Raw genomic sequence first — 23,831 nt, 5'->3', positions numbered from 1 at the left:
TATGTACTTAACCAAACAAAACCCTGGCCTGCATCTCTCCGCCCAGTGGAGCCTGAAGAACTCCAGTTTCCAACCAGAGTTCCCGGAGCATCAATTCCTAGACCTGTGGCCTTAAAGAGCCCGGGCCTGTAGAGATTCCTCGTAAAAGAAAAAAGAGAAAAGACGGGAGGAGGGAGGAGGGTGACATGGACTTTACAAGCTGTAATTTTCCTGAAAGGAGGATGGATGCACACGGTCATCCTGACATAAACTACGCCCCAGGGAGACAGAATGTTTTTCCTTTGGTATATTAAACAGAGTAGCCGCTCTGCCAAAATATATCACCTCGTGCACTAAAGGCTGGCTGGAAAGTCAAATGCATGATGATCAGTTCCTTCCACATGGATGTGAACCCTTCCCTGGCAGAATTCACTGTCCTAGGCTCATTTTCGGTTTCTGTTAACACTATTTGCCAGCTCTTGCACATCCATTCTTTTTTTTCTTTCCAGTGGCATATCTTCTTCATATATACTGAGTTATAAGAATATGAAATCATTCAAAGAAAGAATCAAAGAATCAATGAACAGTAGGACAACCTTCTTTATTAAATTACATCTCAGGGCTGGAGAGATGGCTCAGCAGTTAAGAGCACTGGCTGCTCTTCCAAGGGTCCTGAGTTCAATTCCCAGCAACCACATGGTGGCTCACAAGTATCTATAAATGGGATCCTTAGCTCTCTCTGGCATGCATTCAGACAGAACACTCATACCTAAAAAGAAATACATAAATAAATCACACCTCAGGTGAAACGCTCCCTAAATGTGAACTCCACAGACATGACTTATAGACCCCTTTTCACACTGAAAAAAAAAATAGCTGTATGTTTGCAAATTCTCCTTAAGTCTTGGTAAAGAGTAGCTGGTGTTTTCTCCATTATCTCTAATGGCTAGTTCAGTTGCTAGCATAAAGTAAGAAAAGTAACTTCCGCAAAGTGTAGAGCTATGGACCAAAGTTCAACATTGCTAATGCAACAAGGAAGCAAATGACCTTATTATTGTGTTCACTTGCGATAGAAAAGTATACACAAATAGCCACAGACAGAATAAAAGCTTTTGCCATGTGCTTTATAGTGGCCATCACTCATTGCACACCTAGGGATGCACCCAATGCAAAGTTCTCACGTTTCATAGAAAAGAATCCAAATGAGATTATTTACAGTCTTCGGTCTTTTCGTACTTGAGATCAAGAGGATTTCTGCCTCTGTTTTTAAAACACTGCATCGAAAGTAAAATGATTTAAGAAACATTTTAACATGATCAGTAACGTGATGAAACAAATACTTCGGGGTTAACTGTATTTGAACATGAAAATGGGTCCCACTTAAAGCCTAGCTTAAAAGCAGTGTGAGATGTTTGACAATGAGGACACAGCCCTGCCCTTGGAGGCAGTAGGTATCTCCAAAGCAAACGCTGGCAGGAACAGACCCTGATAATAACTTCCTGGCCAGGTTTGATTTTGCAGGCTGTTGCTAACACAATGCATACTTCTAGAGGTTTGTCAAACAACAGAACCAACTCTTAAAAAAGCTGTGCTACATAAATGGTTTTGAGAGATGCCAAATCAGGATATTACTCAGAGCTTTTACAGTGTGGTGGTGGTGGTCATGTTAGCCCACTACAAACAGAATCCTAAGCATTTAGGCAATCTGAAATAGCAAGCCACCTATAACAGAGGGCAATAATTTTAAATGATATTCATATGGAAACCTGTATTTATAGAACCTTCTTGCTTAGGGAAGGTAATGTATTTGAATCTTTTTTATTTATTTTTATTTTATGGGTCTGGATATTTTTACCTGCATGTATGGCTGTGAACAAGGTACATGCTTGGTGCCCACAGAGGCCAGAAGAGGGCCTCTGGAACTAGAGTTATAGATGAGTTATAGTTATATTGTGAGCCACCATGTGGGTGATGGGAATCAAACCCGGGTCCTCTGGAAGAGCAGACAGTGCTCTTATCCACTGAGTGATCTCTCCAGCCCCTCCAAAAGTATTTTAAAACTTATTTCCTTGAGGGTTGGGCATGGTAGCTCACATGTTTAATGCCAGCACTCAGGAGGCAGGTGTATCTCTGTAAGTTCGAGGCCAACCTGGTATACACAGTGAGACCCTATCTCAAAAACAAAAACAAGCCTTGTCCTCCACATTCTATTGCCTAACTATAATTACTGAGTTTTCGTTTCTAGCTGAGCCATTAGATAAACAATGGTAACACTTATTGGTATAGAGAAGAATAAACAGGCACAGAGGTAAGAAATCCACTTTTGAACATGGTGAATCTATGAGAAGCATCGGAGTATGTAGATATGGATTGAATAGGGAGGGCGGGGGAGAAGGAGGGAGGGAGGGAGAGAGCATATGACTTTACAGAACTCTGGTGCTTGACTTTGGGTGCTAGCTCTGCCACTTGATAGTTGCTGACCTTCTCAGCACACCCGCCTCTGCCTTGCTTTCCTTCTCTCTAAAATGGGGATAATGACCCAGGCTGACTGGCACAGTTCTCAACAGTGTCTCTCGGCTGCCAGTGGCTCTCCCCGTCTAGGTCCAGCTAAGCCCACGGAGTGGCCGCTTCCTCAAAGTCTGTGCTCCAGAACTAGTCCCTGGAGCTTTAGCGCCTTCTCGCCCCATCCTGCTCCTTCTGATTCAATACGTAAAGTGAATGTGCTCCTTTGAGCAGGAATTGTCACCAAGGAGACACTGTCATAGCATCCCTCACATCTGTCCACTCAAAATGATCCTCCTCCAGCTGCTCGGAGGACAGGGGCGGAGCTTCTGACCGAGAGAGGCTGCACAAGATTGGCAGCTGTCAAAGGCATCCAGCTGCTCAGGGCACACTGGCTCCAAACACTGCAAGAGCAATGGATTTGTATTCTGAGGTCCAGCTCCTCCCCAAGCCTGATTTCAAAAGCCAACAATTAGTCTAACTTCGCCTGCTCGTGGCTTTGGAAAGCTCGGAGACTCTCCTGAAGCTTAAGATGGCACAGTGGGACATTTCAGGCTTGAGGACAGATAGCATTCGGTTAAAACTAGTGACTTTTAAACTCGGGAAGCATATATTCAGTCTCGATATAAATGTCTGTATGATTTGGGGGGAAGGCTTGGATTAATGGCTGAAAGGGTTCTTTTCCCCAACAACACCCCAAATCTCCTTAAATATCAGGTTTAATTTTTAGAAACACATTATTGAATGATGACATTATTAGTACTGGCATAATAGGAAAGTTGGGGCCGGGAAGTGTGTTTCAGCAGGCAGAGCACTGGCCCTGTGTGCATGGAGCTCCTAGCTTCCAGCCCCACACCACATTCCTCCCTCGGGAGGTGGAGAGAGGAGTTCAAGGTCATTCTTGGCTACATAGTGAGATGGAGGCCAGCCTATATGACACCCTTGTCTCAAAACAACAAAAACCTATTGAAACAAACATATAATAAGATGGCTAAGGAGTCGTGTCATTAGCAAACAACAGTTGAGATTTATTCCGTTCCAAGCATATGTATGTTGTGTCTCGGGGTGAGCACATGTCTGTGTATGGTGTAGGGATGTGTATGGGAGTACATGCATATGTGTGTACATGTGGAGAGGGGGCAGAGGTCAATGCTGGGTGTCTTTCTCTATTGCGGTCTGACTAAGTTTGGGGGACAGGGTCTCTTACTGAACCTAGAGCTCACTAAACTGTCTGTCCATCAATCCCCTAGGACCACCTGTCTCTTTGTCCCCGACAAGCATGTGCTGCTGTGCCCAGCTTTTACTTGTGGACTGGGATCAAAGCTGAAGTCTTCATTGCCTATAAAGTCGGCACCTTACTGACTGAGCCCAGCCCCCTTCCAGGGATATTGGAGCCAAGTTAGCTTTCTAAGGAGAGGACGAAGAGTAGTTTTTGCTTGTGCCCAGTTAAAAATTGGGCAAATTCATGACAATGAGCCCAGTATACCCAAAAAATGATACTATTCGGGGCCTAAAGTCCACATCCACGATTTTGATACCCAACAGACCTTCTGCCTAGAATACTTCCTTATTTTACATATTCTGGGGGTTGCTTTTAAGATATAAACTCATCTTCCCCTGACTATGAACGTTACAGATCTCCGAGGCAAGGCAGAGAAAGTGCACCTTTAACAAGCCCACCCGAGGAGGAGTGAATCCATGGTTCTTCCAGGCACATTTACAGGACTGAGGAACACAGCTCCTCAGCTTTGCTTCTACAAAAGCTCTGTGCTTCCAAACTCAGTGTGAGCCTCACCCTGACACACACAGTGGTAATGATGTTTTTCTTATTCCATGCACGCCTCCCCGCTGTTAAGGATGGCACAGCTCTACGGACAGCAGCACGGGACGAGTGCAAGACTCACTAACAGCAGAAGCATGGAGGGCAAGGCACAGCTGGGCCAGCATTGATACAGTCATTTCCATACTGATTTCCTTACAGGATGAATACGTGCGTGCTGGAGTGTGTATAGTTTAGTTGCAGGAGGAATCTCCAAGAATGGGTGAGGGCTGTTTGGAAAAAAGTGGTGGGAAAGCAGCGGGGGAGAGAAGTGATTGTCTACTGTGCATGTCCACATTTATTCAAATGTCATCATCTCAGTTAAGTGAAGACGGATGCTACACATTGTCGTAAGGTGAGGAAAACCATCAAGTGTGTTTGTGTTTGTCCCTAGAGAAGAAGGGAGGAAAGAGGACTGGGTCTCAGTAAAGGAGAAAGGACATACACCCGGGATGTGTTAATTCTCTAAAAAAATCGTAACAAATATTGACATTTATATTATTAATGATAAATCATGGGTATATGAATGGCATACTAGTAAGTGTACCCTTTTCAAACTAGTAAGTGTACCACTCCAAATTTTATAGGAGCTTTTTCTATCCTCTGTCATTTTAGCCATATAAGGTACTAGAAGAGTACTACCAATCTGTCACAGAAAAAAATCAGAACAGTGGGTACCAGGAAGGGAGGCTGTGTGAAGGCTGGGAATGGCTGAGGAGCAGGGGTACTTACTTCTCTAGAGTAACTGTGAGAGTTTAGATTTGGATAGGCATCAAGGTCACACAGGTATATAGACTGGTTCAAATGTAACCCATAGTGACTTTAAGACACGCATTTCTTGGGCATGAGACCTTGGGGTTGATTGCCAGACCCCAAAAGGGTGTACATTCTTATCATAGATGAATCGTGTCTCAGTAAGCAGATATTGGACATTAGTTAATAATGTGTGCACAAGTGAAGTATACTGACATTTACAACTGTCCTTAAGATGCTTCCAAAAACACAAATAAAAATGAAGATATGTGACAAAATAACAAACATTAATAGTATTTAGATGATGACATGAAATTATTTTTAAATTTCTGTATGTTCAACATTTAAAATATTTTTGACATTATAATATAGTTACAACATTTCCCCCTTCCCTTTTGCCCCTTCAATAAAACGTTGGCAATAACTACAGCATTTTAATTAAGATAAACACGTTGTGCACCACAGGATCTCTTTATTAATACATGCTGGCTTATCTTATCCTCTTTAAGTATTTTGATTTTTTTTAAGAGTTTTGATGGGGCTGGGGAGGTGGCTTAGTGGTTAAGAGTGCCAACTGTTCTTGCAGAAGATCAGGGTTCTACTCCCCGCCCTTATAGGGGCACACAACCATCTGTAACTTTTATCCTAGGAGATCCAGCATCCTCTTCTTACCCTGTGAGTACTTACACAAAGGCCAAACAGTTAAATATAAAATAATTTAAGTTTGAAAGCCTTGCGTACCATTGTTGAGAGTGGGACAGAAGAGAGCGCAATTGCTGAATGTGCTTCCTGAGCTGACACTGAATCCAGGACATGTGGTTTCCAGAGTTCCAAGCCTAGTTCCAGGCCTCCCCCTGATCCACTCTACCCAGTTCAGTCCATTCTCCAGAGAAGAGATCGTGCAGCCTATGAAGGCCACTGTATTCATGGGTGCCATCGTTCTTCCTCCCCTTCTCCCCTCCCCCCTCCTCCCCTCCTCCCCTCCTCCACATCCTTGGAAAGGAAACAGATCTGTTCTCTCCAACAGAGGATCTTCCCCCCCCCCCCCCCCCCGCCCCGCCAATGCCAATTAGATGCTACTATTTAGAGTAGACCAGCCTCCCTCTAAGGATCCCTTGACCTAAGACTGAGGGTCTTTGGTGAGGGGAGTGGAGACCCAAGTTTTAGCGCAGCCAAAGGAACCCAATGGCTCAGCATAGGGCTGCCCTCCTGGGATGGGTCATGGCACAGCCTCACTGAAGATTTTCTCTGCTATAGGCCTCTCTCTCGGTGCATTTGAGTAGCTGTCACTAAGGACCATTATAAAAAGAATGGCTGCAGGAGGAACAGAATTGCGGCAGTCTGGATATCTTGACCAAATACTTCAGCAGCCTAATACTTGATCAACAGTAACAGCCACCTCTAATCACACACTTTAAATGTGAATCACTTTTCTATTTTTTTACTACTGAACTATATATTAGGCATATCCCTATAAACAAATACATATAGATTTGTCTACCTTATGTTTCTAATATTTAGTTTGTGAACACTTTGGCCCAGTAATTATTAAAGCAGATGTACTAAGGTCAAGGACTTCTCCCAACAAAACACCTCAATGGCAGGCCCTGAAATGGGCACAAGGCCTCCATGCTAGTCACGTGGTTTGTCATTACACAACGTTCTCCTAGGCAACACTTTTTGTGTGCACTATTACAGTAGGTCAAAAACATGACTCAGACGATTTTGATTAGTACCCAGGGCATTTGATAATATTGCTTATGAGATTCTGACTTACAGAGGCACTGAATGACCGGCTGTTTTCAAATTGTATACGCTTACTCCAGTTTCCCGGAGTATGGAATAATGTAGAGTAAAAAACCGACAGGACCAACTTTGGAGTAGGTAAACTACTGAATCACTTTTTTAAGATCATTCTTACCTCGTTTGACGGGATGTCAGCGAAGGGCTGGATGACAGCAGCCAGGGGGATCTGAGCCTGCTTAGCCATGTCTGATGTGCACGGGAAGCAGTACGCGGTGCAGCGAATATACCGGGGACTCGAGTGGCCTGCGTCATTCAAAGGCACAGCAGGCACAACGTGGTTAGAGTCAATATCTGCCCAAGACCCTCAAACAAGAGTACATCTAAACAACTGTAAAATTCTGTAATCCACAGTCCGAGGACATACAGAAGACAAGCTGAATTTCACTAGAGAGATAGGAAACAAGTGTTTGATTACTATTATCATTTCCCATCAGTTGCATTTTAATGTAGTCCAAATACAGACTTGAGGGGGTTTAGAGGTAATGGAAGATACGAAACAAAGAGACACGAAGGCATGGAAGAATACAGTTTAGGCTCACCGTCATTTTTTAAATTAACCGTTATTTTTAGTTTGATTTATGGTAGTGTCTGTCTGATTGGGGAGGGGTAAGAGGTTGGGTAAGCACTCGTGTGCAGGTGTCTATGGAGGCTAGAAGAGGGCACTAGATCTCCAGGAGCCAGAGTTACAGGCTGCTGTGAGCTACCTAACATGGGTGCTAGGAACTGAACAAAAACATATCATCATTAACAAACTGTGCCGGCAAACTGAGTATCTACATGTAGAAGGATCTTACTTTTTCACCTGAATACAAATCGGTTTCTAATGGATCAAAGATCTCCACATTGGACCCAAAACTCTAGAACTTCCAGAATAAAGAATGAGTACACTTGAGGACTTAGGCTCAGGTGAGGAAGAGCAGAGAGGACACATTAGGACTTAGGCTCAGGTGAGGAAGAGCAGGGAGGACCCATCAGGACTTAGGCTCAGGTGAGGACTTTCTGAACAGAACGCCAGTCACCCAGGGAATAGGACCAGGGACCAACAAGTCCACCTTCATGGAATCAAAAAGTTCTGTGGAGCAAAGGAAACTGCTAGTCAGCTGAAGAGGAAGCAGCCTACGGAAGGGGGAAAAAACTTTGCCAGCTACACATCTGACAGAGGATTAACATCTATAACAGACAAGAACTCAAAAAACTAAACACCAAGAAAACAACCCAGCAAATTAAAAAGTGGGCTAAGGAACTGAATAGAGATTTCTCAGAAGAAGAAATACAAATGGCTGAGAAGTATTTTTACAAGTATTCATCATCCTCAGCCAATCAGGAAAATGCAAATTAAAACTACTGTGAGGCTTCATCTTAATTCAGTCAGAATGGCTAAGATCAAGAAAACATACAACCACAAATTCTGAGGATACGGGGAATGGCGAACCCCCTGGCACTGATGGCGAGAGTTCACGTTGGCACAGCTACTATGGATCAGTGTGGCCATTCCTTGACTCCGCTATCCCACTCTGGGGTGTATACCCAGATGACTATTCTCTACTGCAGAGATGCATGATCTACGTTCACAGCTGCTCTATTCACAACAGCCAGAACACAGAAACAGCTTAAATGTCCATCAACTCATGAACGGACAGTGGAAATGTGATACCTATACACAGCACAATTTCATTCAGCCATAAAAAAATTAAACCATGAAACTTGCAGATAAATGGATGTAACTGGGAAATATACTGAGTGGGGTAACCCAGATCCAAGAAAAAAAAAATCACACGTTCTCACTCACATATGGCTCCTAGTGTTGAATCTTCAGATTGTTTGCTTAACTTGGGGTATCTTTTAGAACACGGGGAATTAGGAAGGTACCACCGGTGGGGAGAGAGAATGCCCTGGTTATTTTGTTGGTGTTGGTGTTGTTCAGTTTGATTCAAATTAGAGTCACCTGGGAAGAAGGGCCTCAATTGAGAAAATGCTTCCATCAGATTGCCTATAGGCAAGGCTGCAGGGCAAGGACCAGGTCACGGGGCACAGTGCCATCTCTGGGTCACCGGGCGCAGTGCCATCTCTGGGCAGGTGGTCCTGAGTGGCTGTATCAAAGCAGGCTGAGCAAGCATGAGGAGAAAGCCAGCTCCTCCACAGTCTCTGCTTGAGTTCCTGCTTTGGGTCCCCTCAATGACGGACTGTGCTATGGAAGTATAAGCCAAATACACCCTTTTATTCCCAAGTGGGTTTTGGTCATGGTCCTTATCACAGCAATAGCAAGCGAACTAGGACGGAGAAGGAAGACCTCAAGGGAGAGGACAGCAGAGCACAGGTGAAGCAAAAAAGAACAGGGAGATGGTGGGGATGGAAGTTTAAGCAGGCAGAGGGCTGGGCAGAGGAAATTAACGCTAAGGGTGTTTGGGAAAGCTCCTATTTTATAAGCTTCATATATACTTTTTCACATAAAAGAATTCAATTGGAGTTACCCTACACAGACAATGATTTTCCTCCCCAAAGCCATAGGCTGTCAAGTGAAAAGCCCAGTGCCTATTCTCATTGCCCTTGGGTCCGACCAGAACTTGATGGTAAGATCCTACTATTGAAGACAACCCATGCTTTGCTTGGGATATGGAGAAAGCAAGTTGGTACTGACCAGGAAGCTTCCCACCTATTGGCTAGTTTTCATAGTAGCAGGAAGGACTCTTTAGGCCACTTGGGGGAAAAGTTGTCAACAGTCTTACCCAGCTGTGGGTCCACTGAGCTACTGTAACAAATGGCATGGCAAGATATGCTCACTGATGCAACAGTGGCATGAATGTTATGGGGCACCAACCACCTTCTTCTTGGATTCAAGGCCTTATTCACAGGAGGAAATGCAAGCCTGATCATGTAAATTGGGTCAAGAAGCCATGATTTGGGATCTCACAGGCCCCAAGGTTGAGCCTATTACTATTATTTTCCTAAATGGACAGAGTATCAGTCTGCCCTCTAAATTTATATCTTTATACCCCTAAATTAGTGCAGCTCTCAGACCTCATCAGAGAAGTTTCTTTGTGCAACAAATGGCGGTTAACGCAGAGACTCACAACTGCTCAAAGCGCAGAGAGTAGGTGATTGACTGCTCAGCCACAAACAGCACAACTATATCACACCTGTGCCCCAGCCCAAGGCTCGGGGATACTGCAGAAGAGGGAGCAGAAGTATTGTAAGAGTCAAATTTGGTTGGGAGGATCTAAGTGAACCCGGACTTGTGCATTGATGACTACAACATTCACGGACTCACAATAGTGTTGGCTGTCTGCATGTGACCTGCACAAGATCAACCCACTCAACATTCTATCACGGAGAGCAAAGGGATTCTCAAGCCCCTACCCTTAACGGCTTGTTGGGAAGGAAGAGTCAGTTTTTCTTTAAGGGTGTGGCCTCTGGCAGGTCTATCACACTCTAGTGGATGACCCTATACCCATTACGGCAGCACAAGTTGGACCAGGTCATTGCTTTTTTTCTTTAAGGACAGGAATTTGGGAGGGGCTGCAGAGGTGAGGATGGAGCTGAGAAGAGAAGGGGGTGAAGGTGATCAAAATACATCAGAGGGTTAATAAAAACAAAACATTTACTGACTGTCCACTACATTTTAGGCACTGTCCTAGGTTTATAGTTTTTTTCACTGGTCCTAGGGATAGAACCTAGGGCCCCACATGCTAGAAAAGCATTCTACAGGTGACTTATATACACCCCTATCCTTTTCAGTTTTATTTTGACACAGTATTACTAAATTGCCCAGGTTGGCCTTGAATTTACTGTAGACCAGACAAGCCTTGAACTTGAAATCCTCTTGCCCCATCCTCCCGGGGAACTAGTATTACAAGCCTTAACTATCATCCAAGCTCTGATCTAAAGTATTAGAATTATGTATATAATTAGAATTATAATCTAGTAGGACCAGAGAATATGATCAAATGATGTTTACTGATGATCCACTTCATTTTAGGCACTGTCCTAAGTTTTTCTGTGGACTATCCATGTTTTTGAATGGGTCATGGATAACAGAAACAAAAAGCATGAGTCCACGATCTAGGACATTAGAATGTGATAACTGCTGGGGGAAAGATGCCTCTGCTTAAGGAGTCCCAGAGAGTAAGAGGCTGATTGAAATTTTAAATACTTGCAGGGTCAGCCTCAATAAAATGATAACACTCGAACAAAGACTCAACGGAGACAAGGAGTTCACTCAGGTGGACTTACACAGAAAGCCTAGCAGAGGAAGAACAGGAGCTGTTTAGATTGGAGTCTTCTTGGGGCCCAGCAGCTGAGGCTGAGCTCAGAGGAGGTACAGGGTCAGATCCTGTAGACTCTTAAAGCTCAGTAAGCCTTCAAGTATTACAAATGAAATGGAGCATCACTGCTGGGGTTGGGTAGAGGGGTGTCATGACCTGACTTGGTCTCGCTGGCTGTGGTGTGGAGAATGGCTGTAATAGGAGGGGCAGAGCCAGGGAGGCTCAGGAGGCTGCTGCAGGGGCCACGTGAGAAACAGGTGTGGCTCAGACTGGTTCCATAGCGACAGAGCATGGAGTCATAGAAAGATTCTGGGCACATGTCGATACAGTGGCATAAATGTTTACAGGAATGATGTGTGTGGTAAACAGATGTGAGAGTCTGAGGAACAAGAAGAATTTAAAATTGCCATCACTGAAAACTGAAAGGCTGAAAAGAATAGGGAAGGAACCCATTTTTTAAGGGGCATATGGGGAGAGATCAGAATTGGGTTAGAACATGTCCAGTTTGGGAAATGTATTAGGCAGTCAGTCACGGAACAAGTCTGAGTACTTGGTTAGATGGGAGTTGGAGTCCAGACTGGCTGTATACCTTTAGGAGCTCTGAACAGAGATGGTACATAGAAGTAGGCTGAATCACTACAGCAATAACCATGGCCAAAGGAAATGTGAACAAGGGCTAACTAAACCCAGAGCCCTGCGACATATATATACACATACACATGCATGTAAACATACACATACATATGCATGTACATCCATGCACCTGCACACAAAGAAGAGAGAGAGAGAGAGAGAGAGAGAGAGAGAGAGCACTTAAAGAAGACTGAGGAAGGATTAAAAACGGAGAATCCACGGCCCCAGCTCTGAAATGAGGAAGGCTCGTCAAGAAAAGGTTGTATGGCCACCTGTACCTGATGCTGCTGCCAGACCAGTGTGACCACTTGGCTCAGCAATCCAGACGGACACCCTGATGAGGTCTGAAAGAGCTCCAATACCTCCATACTTAAAGTACTGAATAAAACCAATGCATGTAAAGAAAAAAGTGCTCATGCAGAACTAAGAGTCTGGGGTGAAACTGTCGCACCTGTATACCCACAAGAGGAGAAAAGACTATCACATGGCACGTCATCACACGGTGCAAACATGAAGTCACTACACACTTCTGATGACTGTGTAAGTCACGAGGAGCAAAGGAAGTCAGTCTAGAACAGTACATGAAATGACTCAGTTTAATATTAATGTGATAATAGGAGGAGATGACTGGGCCCCGGACGGCTCGACCACTCTGAGGTAAAGGGATGACGACATACTTCCAGGATAGAGTATGTAGAGTATATGCCACTAAAATGGTATATTCTGACTTCACCAAGCCACTCTTGTTTTGATTTTGGTGCTGAGGATCAAACCCGGGGCCTCAGGTACACCGGGCACAGCTCTACCACGGACCTGCAGCTCTGAGCCCGTTGGGTCACATTTTGACTTGCCAGGGACAACAGGAAAATAATGTGCGTGGGGCTTGAGAGGCAGATTAAAATGAGAGCAGGCATGGAGCTCATTTTCCCCTTATCCTGGTGTAAAGGTGGGGAGCCAAGAACCAGAATGTTAAGAGACCTGATGAAACAGTCTCCTCAGGCGACAGCAGGTGAGCTGACTGACAGAGATTAGCCCCACTGTTCTGCTCACAATGTCCAGCATGGGGCACAAATCCAGCCCACCTAGGGGATGGATTACCTTAGACTATAAATCAAAATTGGAAATTTCCTTCAACAGATACATTGTATTCTACATCACTCGAAGTTCTCTGGACTACTACATCAGAGAGTGTAACTGTTAGCGGCAACCTTTGTGTTCTTAAGCGATGAATAGGGAATTGGTCTATTCTCAGCTATAATGAGGTTGCACATCAATAATAGTGTTGATGAATAGAATCAGGGTTATTTGTTTTTAAACCAGTGAGAAATTGTAAAACCAATAAATAAATAAATAAATAAATAAATAAATAAATGTAAAAAAGTCACTGAAAATCAATACCTTGGTCTTGAATCACGCAGTCCGTGGTGACCAGGGGAGGCACCTGGCCTTTGGTGTTGGTAGTGTAGACTTGTCCGCCTCTGGTGGCCCTGTCACTCTCGATCACTTGAATCTGACAAACAAGATGTCAAGCGTGAATTAAACCAGGTTACGTGACACTCAGTTAAGGGGACAGTGGCTTGCTCCTGTTCCCCCATCCCCCTTTCTCCTCCCTCTCCAGAGAAAGAGGAAAGGGGGGCGTTGGAGGTAAAGAGAGAAGGGGAAGGAGAAACAGGGGAAAGAGAGGGGCATCTTTTAAAACTCCTTTCATTTTTTCATTTCTTCTCAGACAAATCAATCCACAACACCTTCAGTTTTCACCTTCGTTTACTTTCACAGTTTCATACCAATATTTGTCAAATTTTCAAACTATTCCGTAATACTCTTAGCTCAGACTCTGACCTTTCAGAGACCCTTATTTTTATTTATTATATTTTATCTTATTTTATAGCCATAGATGATCATTTGAAAAATACTTTAGAAAAAAGAAACCCTTTTTTAATGAAAATACTTTTGTAATCAGAAGAAAACTCTAAAATCATTAAATGCAGAAGAGATGGTGTACAGTATCTGGGCTAAAGCTGCCTACCTTCTACTCAGATCCATCTTCTTCCTCAGTTTGCCTTTTAAGCTCTCCCTACAAAGAGTATAAGGTACCTTGGGGTGGGGGTGTCTATTGTTTAGAAATCATCAGGAGCAAAGGTCTCCAAACGTTGCCATCTAACTCAGAAACATATTTTCCACTAACAATATTTGCTGATGAAGACTTGTTACAAGAGTTTTGAATTTCTTTCCTTTTTGTGATAACTGTCTTGGGTTAAAAGTTGTGAGCAAAACTGAGTAGAATGAAGTTAGGGAACAAGAAGCAGTCTAGGGACCGTCTCCTCTACTTCCTCCTCTTCCACTCTGGGCCCTCACTGTCTATAGAAAAGGGGGTGGTGATAAAGAAACAGCAAGCAGAAGACAAAACCAAAGACAAGCCTAAGAAGACAGCGACGGGAAGCAGCCGGGCTTTGAACCCTCTCCGAAGCGTTCTCTTCTGCTTCGGTCTCACCCAGTACAGATGGTGCTGGTGTCACGGCTTCCAAGAATGTTGGCAACCGACCTCGCCTCAATTTAAACCTGTATCTGGCTGCCTTCTGGCTTCCTCCGAGATTGAGTACTTACAAACACAAAGATACAGGATGTGTTCCAAACATGACGACCACAGCAAGACACAGACAAGATGCTACCATGGAGAAGAGCACGGAAACATCCAAGCACTGTGATTATACTCTGCATTCAGCCACAAAGCTAATCAGGTTACTCAAAAGAAGAGTCGCTTTTCCATTATTAAATGCTAACATTTAGCATAATCATTCCAACCAACAAAGTCTAAGGTGACCACTATCATCATGTGCCTGATACACTGAACCTACACAGTCACCAATCAGTAGCCCGTATTTCCAGAAAATCTTATTTCAGACTATCCATTTACAATTCTCAAAGCCCTATCCCCAAAGAAACAATGTCATAATTCGTCACTATTAGCTAAATCCACTTCTTGTCAGAACAAGACACAGAAAAGAGGAAGACATACCAAGCAGTTCTAGCCACTATTAAAAATAGCTTTTGATGTACTCCAAATGCACACTCCTGAGAAACAGCATCAGAAATGAAACAGTAAGCAGAACCCCAACAGTGACTGGCGGGGACCTGGACCTGTGAGCCGAGAGCTTGCACAGTGACATGGGACAATGTCAGAGCTCGCCCAGAAGATACGGGTCTCTTTCTCCTTCAGATGTGCCGCCAGAATCATCTCCACAAATGTTGCGGACTCGTACGACATCATCAGGAAAGCACACAGAGGAAGCGCTGCTCTTGAGAGAGATGCACAAGGAGGAGGATCGAGGGAAGATGCGTGGCCCCTCAAGCAGGGATGCTCAGGGCAGAACTGTTTGACTTGTGGGTGGTGGAAGGAACAGCCCTCTTCAGGAGGCAGAAGAGGGTGAGGAAGAGCTTTGGCGATGATGCTTCCACCCCTTCGTAATGTGGCTAAAACCACCAGTCAAAGAGCTGGATTCAGTACCTCACACACACACAGTGTATGGAGTAGGGAATCTTTCCTTCCAAAAGAAAAAGTTTATTTCATTAGAAAAACACATCGTTTTGGTCTGAGGAAAACAAACAGGCTCCATCTGGCATCACTACGTCATTACTTCAAGATAAGCAACATGAGGCCGATTTGCACACACACACACACACACTTTCGAGGTTCATGATGAATCGTGGCATCTGCTGTTGCTTCTCATCAACGTCCATTCACCCCTTTACTTGGCATACTGAGCAGCAGGCTCTGTTTAGACGCTAGAGAGAGCAGTGAACAAACTAGACCCTGGCCCCATGGAGCAGATGCTTGAGTCTGGAAGAACGCTGGCCAATAAATCACCGTACAAATCATGTGCCCTCTGCCAGGCAGTTAGATGTCGTGGACAAGCAGTGACGTGGATGGGCAGTAAAGACATGGAAAAAAAAGAGCATGAGTTGGGCCTCGCACATGCCTAGGAGAGGGGCCTACACAGGCAGCGGAGACGTCAGCAGTCAGGTGGAGGCACACAGGCATGTCTGAAGAGCTGGCATAACTAAAGCAGGGGTGCAGGGCAGGAGGCCAGGTCAAGGGCAGAGGGGAGCTGATCAGGAGTGACTGATAGTCTCAACGGAGGGCCTAGAACAAGAATTCCTAACGCTCTCAGCTGAGGTCAGCTGCATGTTCTTGGGGGTGTACTCTGAATAAGGCTGACCTAGAGACCAAATGTCCATGAAGAAAAGGTCATTCCAAAGGTTAAGCCTCGGGGAACTCTAACACTGGGACAAGGGTGTCAGGCCATAACAAAAACCCACACCCACACACATACAAATATACATACATACACACACAAGCCTACAAACATATCACACATATACATATATGCACATACTACACACAAATACACATAGACACTCATATACATATATACAAACACACACACAAACATATACACAGCCACATTTAAATACATATACACACACAAATACACACATATAAACGTCATACATACATATTCACACATACACATATGTGCACATGATCCCTTATACACACAAAGTCACAAACACAAGCACACAGTATATACAAACACACAGTCACATTCATGCACACCCAAATACATGTATACACACAGACACATACACACACACACACACACACATACATAATACACATAGGCCTGCAAAAACACTAACTCACATACATACTCAACATGAACACACACATGTACAAACACAAACACATGCACACACAAAGATAAACCTACACAAACACCTGCATACAACACACACACACACATGCACACAGAGACATGCACATTCACAAACACACACAGACATCCAACACACACACATACAAAGGCACAAACATGAAGGTACACACAATTCCCCTGCAAATGGAGACACGAGGTTAAGAGCCGGAGGCATGTAAGCTGAACAACAGTGCTGGGTGGGGAAGTCCTGATGGAGAGAATGGTGGGTGCCGTCTCGAAGGGAATGAGCTCCAAAGGCAGGAAGCTGTGGATGGAAACAACGCTTCCAACTGTACGCCCGGAAGTCGACAGTATTCGCTGATGACTGTGGTAAGACCTAGACAACTCAGGGAAGGCAGAAGACTGGGAGGCCAGGAAACTGGGAAGTTCATCCGTAAGGATATTAAAGGTGCCCGTGACCGGAACGGGACTAGACCTGGTGCTATTCAGGGGAGGCTATCTGGAATCGCACATACATTCAAAATAAGCTCAGTAGAAACACATCTTTTAACCCAAACAATCAAATAATGTTTTTTTAGTTAAACATATTTTGTCACTGGCATAAACTTAAAGAAAGAAAGATTTATTCCAGCTGTTTCAGAGAACTCAGTCCATGGCCGCTGGGCCCCATGGGGTTGGGCAGAACCTCATGGTGGAGGAGCATGTAGCATGTATGTGGTGTTCGTGTGTTTGTGTTTACACACCTCACGAGCAGGCAGCGAGCAGAGAGCACAATGGAAAAGGGCCATGTATTAATTCCTTTTTTTGTGGCTATCACAGCCAAGGCAACTGACAGAACGTGGGTTTTTTCTGGTTTATGGTTCTAGAGGGTTAGATTCCAAAACACCAGGAAAATCGGGGTGGAATGTGGCCAGCATGGTGGCAGGACCAGGAAGCTGAAAGCTCACATCTTGAACCATGAGCAGGGCACAGAGACAGCAAACTTAGGAAAAGGATCTGAAGCTCGAAAAGGCCACCTTCTGGGACCCACTTCCTCTGGTAAGCCACACCTTCTAAGCTTCCCCAGACGGTGCCACCAGCTAGAGCCCAGGTAGTCAAACACATAATCCTACAGGGGAACTTTTCTTTCAGACCACCACAGGCCAGGAACAAGAGAGCCCCAAAAACTGACTTCCTCTAGGTAGATCCTATCTCCTAAACCTTCAGAGTCTTCCAAGACAGCAGCTGACTGAGAAGAAAGCATCTGTGAGGATCTTTCACATTCAAGCCAGAAGAAAAGTTAAGTCCTAACAACTAAAGTACTGAGAGCTGATGAAGTTGAATCCTTAATGTACCATGAAGTTTGTTATAAACACTGGATACTTTATCACAAATCTTCAAGTTAGTAGAAATATAAAAATAGCCAAATGCTTCACCCCTCTCTGTATCTGTCCCCTTTGCAAGGCGACACTTTCCCTAATCAGAAGGCGGCATCCTCCCTCCAAGCCCTCAGCCTGCTGTGAAACCTGAGTATGCCTCCGCCACAGGTCCAGGTGAGAACAGAAGCCCCCTCGTGTGGCCAGTGTCCCAGGCCTTCCTCAGGCCCTGGAGGACTCAGGGCTAACAAACAGAAGAGCTTCTGTGTGTGTGGGGGAGAGAGAGAGAGGGGACCACTTACAGGGCTGGGGATGGAGTCGGGATCCAGCTTCCTCTGGACCTGTGGTGGTGGTCCAGCCATCTGTGCAGGCCCTCCAGGGAAGCCTCCTGGGTAAGCCAGCTGTGCACCTCCCATCTGTGGTCCATAGCTGGCTGCTTGAAAAAGAAAGAAAAGAAGAAAATGACAGTCTCCGAACCCAGGTGTAAGACTCACTGACCATATCACACCGCTGACTCAAGCATGCCACCAAGTCCATCTTGCTGAATACAGCAGGAAATTAAAAGTGAGTTCCCACACCTCCTCTTTAACCTGCTCTCCTGACACTAGCCAGAGGCTACTGTCGCTTCACAGTCGACCCGGCAACCAACCTGACTTCCAGCTCTGGACACCCCTAGGGGACCCACGCCTTGGTCTCACCCTGCCCACCTTACCTGGTTGTGCAGGGTAGCCAGCACCCAGGCTCTGGCCTGCTGGAGGTGGGGGCTGGTGGTACTGGGCATTCAGAGGATTAGGTCCAGGAAGTCCATCCTGCCTGTGGGTTGGTGGAGCCATAGGAGAGGCACCAGGGCCATTCAGGGTGGTGGGGGGTGGTGGTAGAACCTGAGATCCTGGCTGCAAAATAGATGGCTGTGGAGGCTGTGGAGGCCCCTGGAAGGAGCCTGCTGACTGAGGGCCAGGAGGACCCTGGCTCTGGGGAGTCATGCCCACACCTGTGGAAGAGAGAAGACCATGCCTCAGTGCCACATTTCTCAGCTCTGAGGCCTACAGAGAGCATGACAGAGACACTTGTCTCCCATACACTTATGAATTATATATTTATGTGTATATTATGGCCACAAATTAAAATCTTCCCTCAGAACGTAATAAAAAACATTACTTGGGGGCATTTTTTACAGATAAAAAAGTTAGAAGATTATAAAAGCAACACCTCTAGTTTGAGTAAGAAATTTCTTTTAGAAAAAGGTTTTGTATTTGTGTGTGGGCATGTGCACATGGAAGCCAGAAAGAGCTACAATTACAGGCAGTTATGAGCAGCCACGTGGGTGCTGAGAGCTGAACCTGGGTCCATTGCAAGTGCAAGCGCCCCTAACCCCTGAGCCATCTCTCTAGTCCCCAGTGAGAGACTTCTTAACAGCAAAATTTTAACTCCAGTTCATTAACTTTACATGACCCTTGAACTAACTTAAGACATCTGTATCTCCTACAGAACCTTGAAAATAATATAAAAGAAAAACCTGTACAGAGCAAGCATCATTCAGATAGCTTACACCTCCAATAAATTATTTGCATTCTGCGTTTGACTTGACTGAGTTCAGAAGCGGGCAGAAATAAGTTGAAGTTCGGGGCCACTGACAGGCTCTCCATCCCCACTGGAAACACATATTGTTTCCTGGTCTAGGTTTATGTGAAATGTAGTTGCTTCCTAAGTCGTCCATTTGGAAACTGGTAAAAAGATCAGAAGCATTCCGGGCGACTTTTATCAATCCTTCTAAGGGAGTGTGCTGGCTAGTTTAATGTCAGCTTGGCATGGCTAGAGTTCTCTTAGAAAGGAGATTCTCAACGGAGAAAACTCGTCCAGCAGACTGGCCTGTGGTGCATTTTCTCGATTGATGTGGAAGGGCCCCCCTCACTGTGGGGGGAAGTTAGGTGGTCCTGGATTCTGTAAGAAATGAGGCTGAGCAAACCACGAGGAGCAAGCCAGTAAAGCAGCACTCCTCCATGGCCTCTGCATCAGTCCCTGTATCTAGGTTGTACCTTGAGTTCTTTCTCTGACTTCCCTGGATGACTGACTACAAGCTGTAAGACCAACACAAAACAAAACAAAAAAAACCCTCTTTCTTTCCTCCCCAAGTTGTTTTTGGTCATGGTGTTTTATTACAACAATAGAAACTCTAACTAAGGCATAAGCTGGTACCAGAGCGTAAGGTGTGGCTGTGACAGACCTGACCATGTGTTCTTTAGAGGACTGTCATAGCATTTGAACTTGGGGTTGAAAACCTTCGGGTGCTCAGAGATCAGTGGACTGTTCTGTTGGGACTTAGGAGGTAATGGTGTGAGCAGTGCAGATGGAGGCCTGACTGGTGAAGTTTCAGAGGAAAGCGGAGACTCTCCCAGGGCCATTTGTGTGATATTTTCATGTTAAGAATCTGTGGTATGCCAGGTGGAGTTGGAGCATGCCTTTACTCCCAGCACTCGGGAGGCAGAGGCAGGCAGATCTCTGTGAGTTCAAGATCAGCCTGGTCTACAGTGATTTTCAGGACAGCCAGGGCTACACAGAGAAACCCTGTTTCAAAGGAAAATAAAAAAGAATCCATGGTGTTGGTCAGGCAGTGGTGGCACACACTTTTATTCCCAGCACTCAAGAGGCAGAGGCAGACACATCTCTGAGTTCGATGCCAGCCTGGTCTACAGAGTGAGTTCCAGGACAGCCAGGACTACATAGAGAAACCCTGTCTCAAAACAAACAAACGAACAAAGAAGAATCCCTGGTGTCAGCTGGAGCTGAAGAACCAGCTGTATTTAACAAGGACCCAGAACCACTGGGGTAAAACATTTGCTTTGCTGAGACAATGGATGCTGGTCAGCTTCAGCACCCAGAGACTGTGGCCCAGAAGAAACCAAGGCTGTACCCTGTGCTGGCAGCCAGACTTGACAATATGGAAGAGTTTCCCAAGTGGTAGTGTTTTTGAAGGCATGAAGGAGTCATGGAGAGCAGCTCGGCACAATGAGAGGCCAGGGGAGGCCACTGGTCAGGGTACAACCTCTGCTGAAGTAGAAGCCCCAGGACTGAAGGGATCACGGAGAGAAGCTGAGGCTTGGCACCATGTGACAGGGCCAGTCTCTGAAGAGAGCCCAAGAGAGGCTATTTGTGAAAACACAGCACTGTTGCAGCAGGCGGATTCAGCATCTTCTCTAAATGCTAGAACCAGGGTCCTCTGCATCAGCTCCTGCCTCCAGGTTCCTGCCCTGAGCTCCTGGCCTGACTTCCCTCAGCGGTGGACAGTTGCTTGGAGGTCTAAGCTGAAGTACACCCTTTCCTCTTGATGTTGTTCTTGGTCCTGGTGTTTTATCACAGCAGTAGGAAGATAACCACAGAGCAGTGGGTCTCAACCTGTCTATTGCTGAGACCCCTTAACACAGTTCCTCGTATTGTGATGACTCACAACCAGAAAGTTGCTTTGTTACTACTTCAAATGGGTGATTTTACTAGTGTTATGAAATGTAATGTAAACATCTGACATGCAAATGGTCTTAGGTGACTCTCGTTAAAGGATCATTTGACCCTCACAGCATGGTCTCGACCATGCTGCTACTAGAGTGGATATTCCTGACCTCTCCTGTTTTCTGAGATTTGATTCTTCCAATGACCTAAACCTGGAATTAAAACTCACTGTAAAACAATACGCATTTCATTTTCAATTTAGAGGACCTGTATTAAACAATACAATTTTAAAACTACCCTCACGGCTCCTCAATTAATCACACTGTCTAATGCTTATTTGTCAAGTCAGCGTTTTTGTTTTTTATTGTTCTAGCAGTGAATGTTCTGAGGATTCTTCAGTTTTCTTGAAATAGAAGCAACATGCTCAGGAGAAAACCAGCCATAGTATTAACGGTTTATATAAAAATGCACCAGGTAGCATTTTAATATGTCATGCCAGAGTTAGGTCTATCTTTAAAAAAAGAAGAAAAGATGAGGGTGGAGCATAGTTCAGTGGCAGCCTAGCATGTTTGGGGTTCTGGGTTCATCCCCCGCCCCACAAAGAGCACTGGATGGGGGCCCTGAATGAGCAGTGGCCATGCACATTTACCATAGCTGTTGATCTGCATGGAGCTAAACTGGCTGCCCAGCTGGGTGACAGAGGAAGTGGACCCAGGACCTGGGTAAGATGACTGTGGCAGGGGCTGTCCGGATGCATAAGAGGGCGCCACGTTATTGACAGGTGGGGGTCCTGGAAATCTAAGAGACAAAAGGCATTGTTAGTATCACAGAGTTTCTTAAGCAAATGACACACAAAATAGTTAATATATTCTAAAACAAACAAACAAAAAATACCTTCTGAAGGGGGTCAGAAAAATGACTGATACTGTGGATCAAATATTTAATCTTGATCCGAGCTCAAAATAACCCATGTAGTTTGACCCCACATCTCCACTCACGTGTTTCCTATGTCAAGGGAGAGAGAAGTTTCTAACATGAACCCAAAGGCCAGCTTTGGAAATCAGCTGGAAAGGTGAGCCCAGCGTAGCCGCTTCCCACTCACTAAACTCGATCAACAGAACAAAACGAAACAAAAGGCAAGGACACTTGTTTTGTGGTTGTGTGTTTGTGATCACTCTGACCCAGGTTTTCAACAACATGTGGCCTGTCTTACATTCTGAGGTCAGCAAGGCACAGCCTACAAATGGTGCAGGACGGCCAACACTGCAATATGTTTGCAGAGGGTGGTCTTTGCTCTTGTGTTTTTCGTTTATAAATTTCACCACGCTTTTTCACCTTTGCTGGAGTTTGAAGCTGTGTTTGTCTGTTGTGTGTCACTGTCACTGTTTGGATCTAAGCAATGGCCGTCACCCAAGCAGTGGTCCCCCCCTCCTGGCCGTCCCCCCCTCCCCCCGTGACACATGACGGGAAGCTAAGGAGCTGGGAGTCCTTGTGAATCTTTTCTTACTAACTTCCAATTGTGATTAAAATCAAGGTGTCCCAGATTGCAGGGTCTGAGGGGCTGGAGAGGTGGCTCAGTGCTCCAATGCACTTATTGCTCTTGCAGAGGACCCGAATCTGATTCCCAGCACCCACATGGCTAAAACCACCACCCAGACACATAAAAGGAAGAAAAAGGACACTAAAGAAAGAGAGGGTGTAGCTCAGTGGAAGAACACTTTCCTAGCCTGTTCAAGGCCAGGGATGTAGTCCTCAGCACTACAAACAAGCAAATAAAGCTGATGTCTGATGTTCACTGCTACCCCTGTTTACACTGCAACATTTCTTAGTAGAGTCTCATACATTCAGTTTGGGAAGCGAGGTCTCCTTCATTCTCCAGCTCGCTATTTCTTGGTCAAAATAGATGAACTACAATTGACTAGCTGTCATTCCCCCTTATGATGAGAACACTGACTTCTTAGAGTATAAATTTTAGCAGCTTAATCCTGCCTAGAAGTGCCTTCTGTAGAAAGCTTTAGAAGTACTTGTAAGTACTTCAAGACAGTCATCCTGCTCCAGCCATGATCAAATAGAAACACATACCTAGGTATGTGTGGTGGTTTGAATGTAATGGGCCCCCATAAGCTCATAGAGAGTGGCACTATTAGGAGGTGTGGCCTTGTTTGAAGTAAGTGTGGCCCTGTTGGAGGAAGCGTGTCACTGTGTGGGAGGGCTTTGAGGTCCCCTATGCTCAAGCTACATCTAGTTCAGTTCACTTCCTGTTGCCTACAGATCAAGATGTACGACTCTCAGCTCCTTCTCCAGCACCATGTCTGCCTGCATGCTGCCATGTCCTGCCATGATGATAATGGACTAAACTTCTGAATTGTAAGCCACCCCAATTAAATGTTCTCCTTTATAAGAGTTGCCATGGTCATGGTGTCTCTACAGCAATAGAAACCCTAAGACAGTATGGTTTATAAATTTTATCAGATATTTCTTTTGAAATAATAGATCTTTAAGATTTATTTAGTTTATTTTTATGTGTATGAATGTTTTTCCTGTACCATGTGCATGTCTGATA

The 23,831-nt window shown here is 45.0% G+C and overlaps 1 protein-coding gene across 8 annotated transcripts in view; it reads right to left on the bottom strand.

Moving 5' to 3' along the window:
* The window catches only part of Sec24d (SEC24 homolog D, COPII component), a 101,704-nt gene that overhangs the window by 60,738 nt on the left and 17,135 nt on the right, over positions 1-23,831 (bottom strand). For 4 of the 8 annotated variants that reach the window (XM_016010109.3, XM_042279829.2, XM_006991880.4 and 1 more), the window contains exons 4-8: positions 21,918-22,066; positions 18,537-18,815; positions 18,127-18,260; positions 13,153-13,264; positions 6,975-7,102 (exon numbers count right to left, since the gene is read on the bottom strand). In XM_016010109.3, the coding sequence (XP_015865595.1) occupies positions 6,975-7,102; positions 13,153-13,264; positions 18,127-18,260; positions 18,537-18,815; positions 21,918-22,066 (802 nt within the window). The remainder of the gene's footprint in view (positions 1-6,974; positions 7,103-13,152; positions 13,265-18,126; positions 18,261-18,536; positions 18,816-21,917; positions 22,067-23,831) is intronic. The other 4 variants (XM_076574919.1, XM_076574918.1, XM_076574916.1 and 1 more) reach the window with 1 other exon arrangement.

The sequence above is a fragment of the Peromyscus maniculatus genome, chromosome 6 (assembly GCF_049852395.1).
Source record: "Peromyscus maniculatus bairdii isolate BWxNUB_F1_BW_parent chromosome 6, HU_Pman_BW_mat_3.1, whole genome shotgun sequence".
Classification (NCBI taxonomy): Eukaryota; Metazoa; Chordata; class Mammalia; order Rodentia; family Cricetidae; genus Peromyscus; species Peromyscus maniculatus.
Note: the sequence above shows the minus strand (reverse complement) of the source record. Positions and strands in the feature narration are given on the sequence as shown.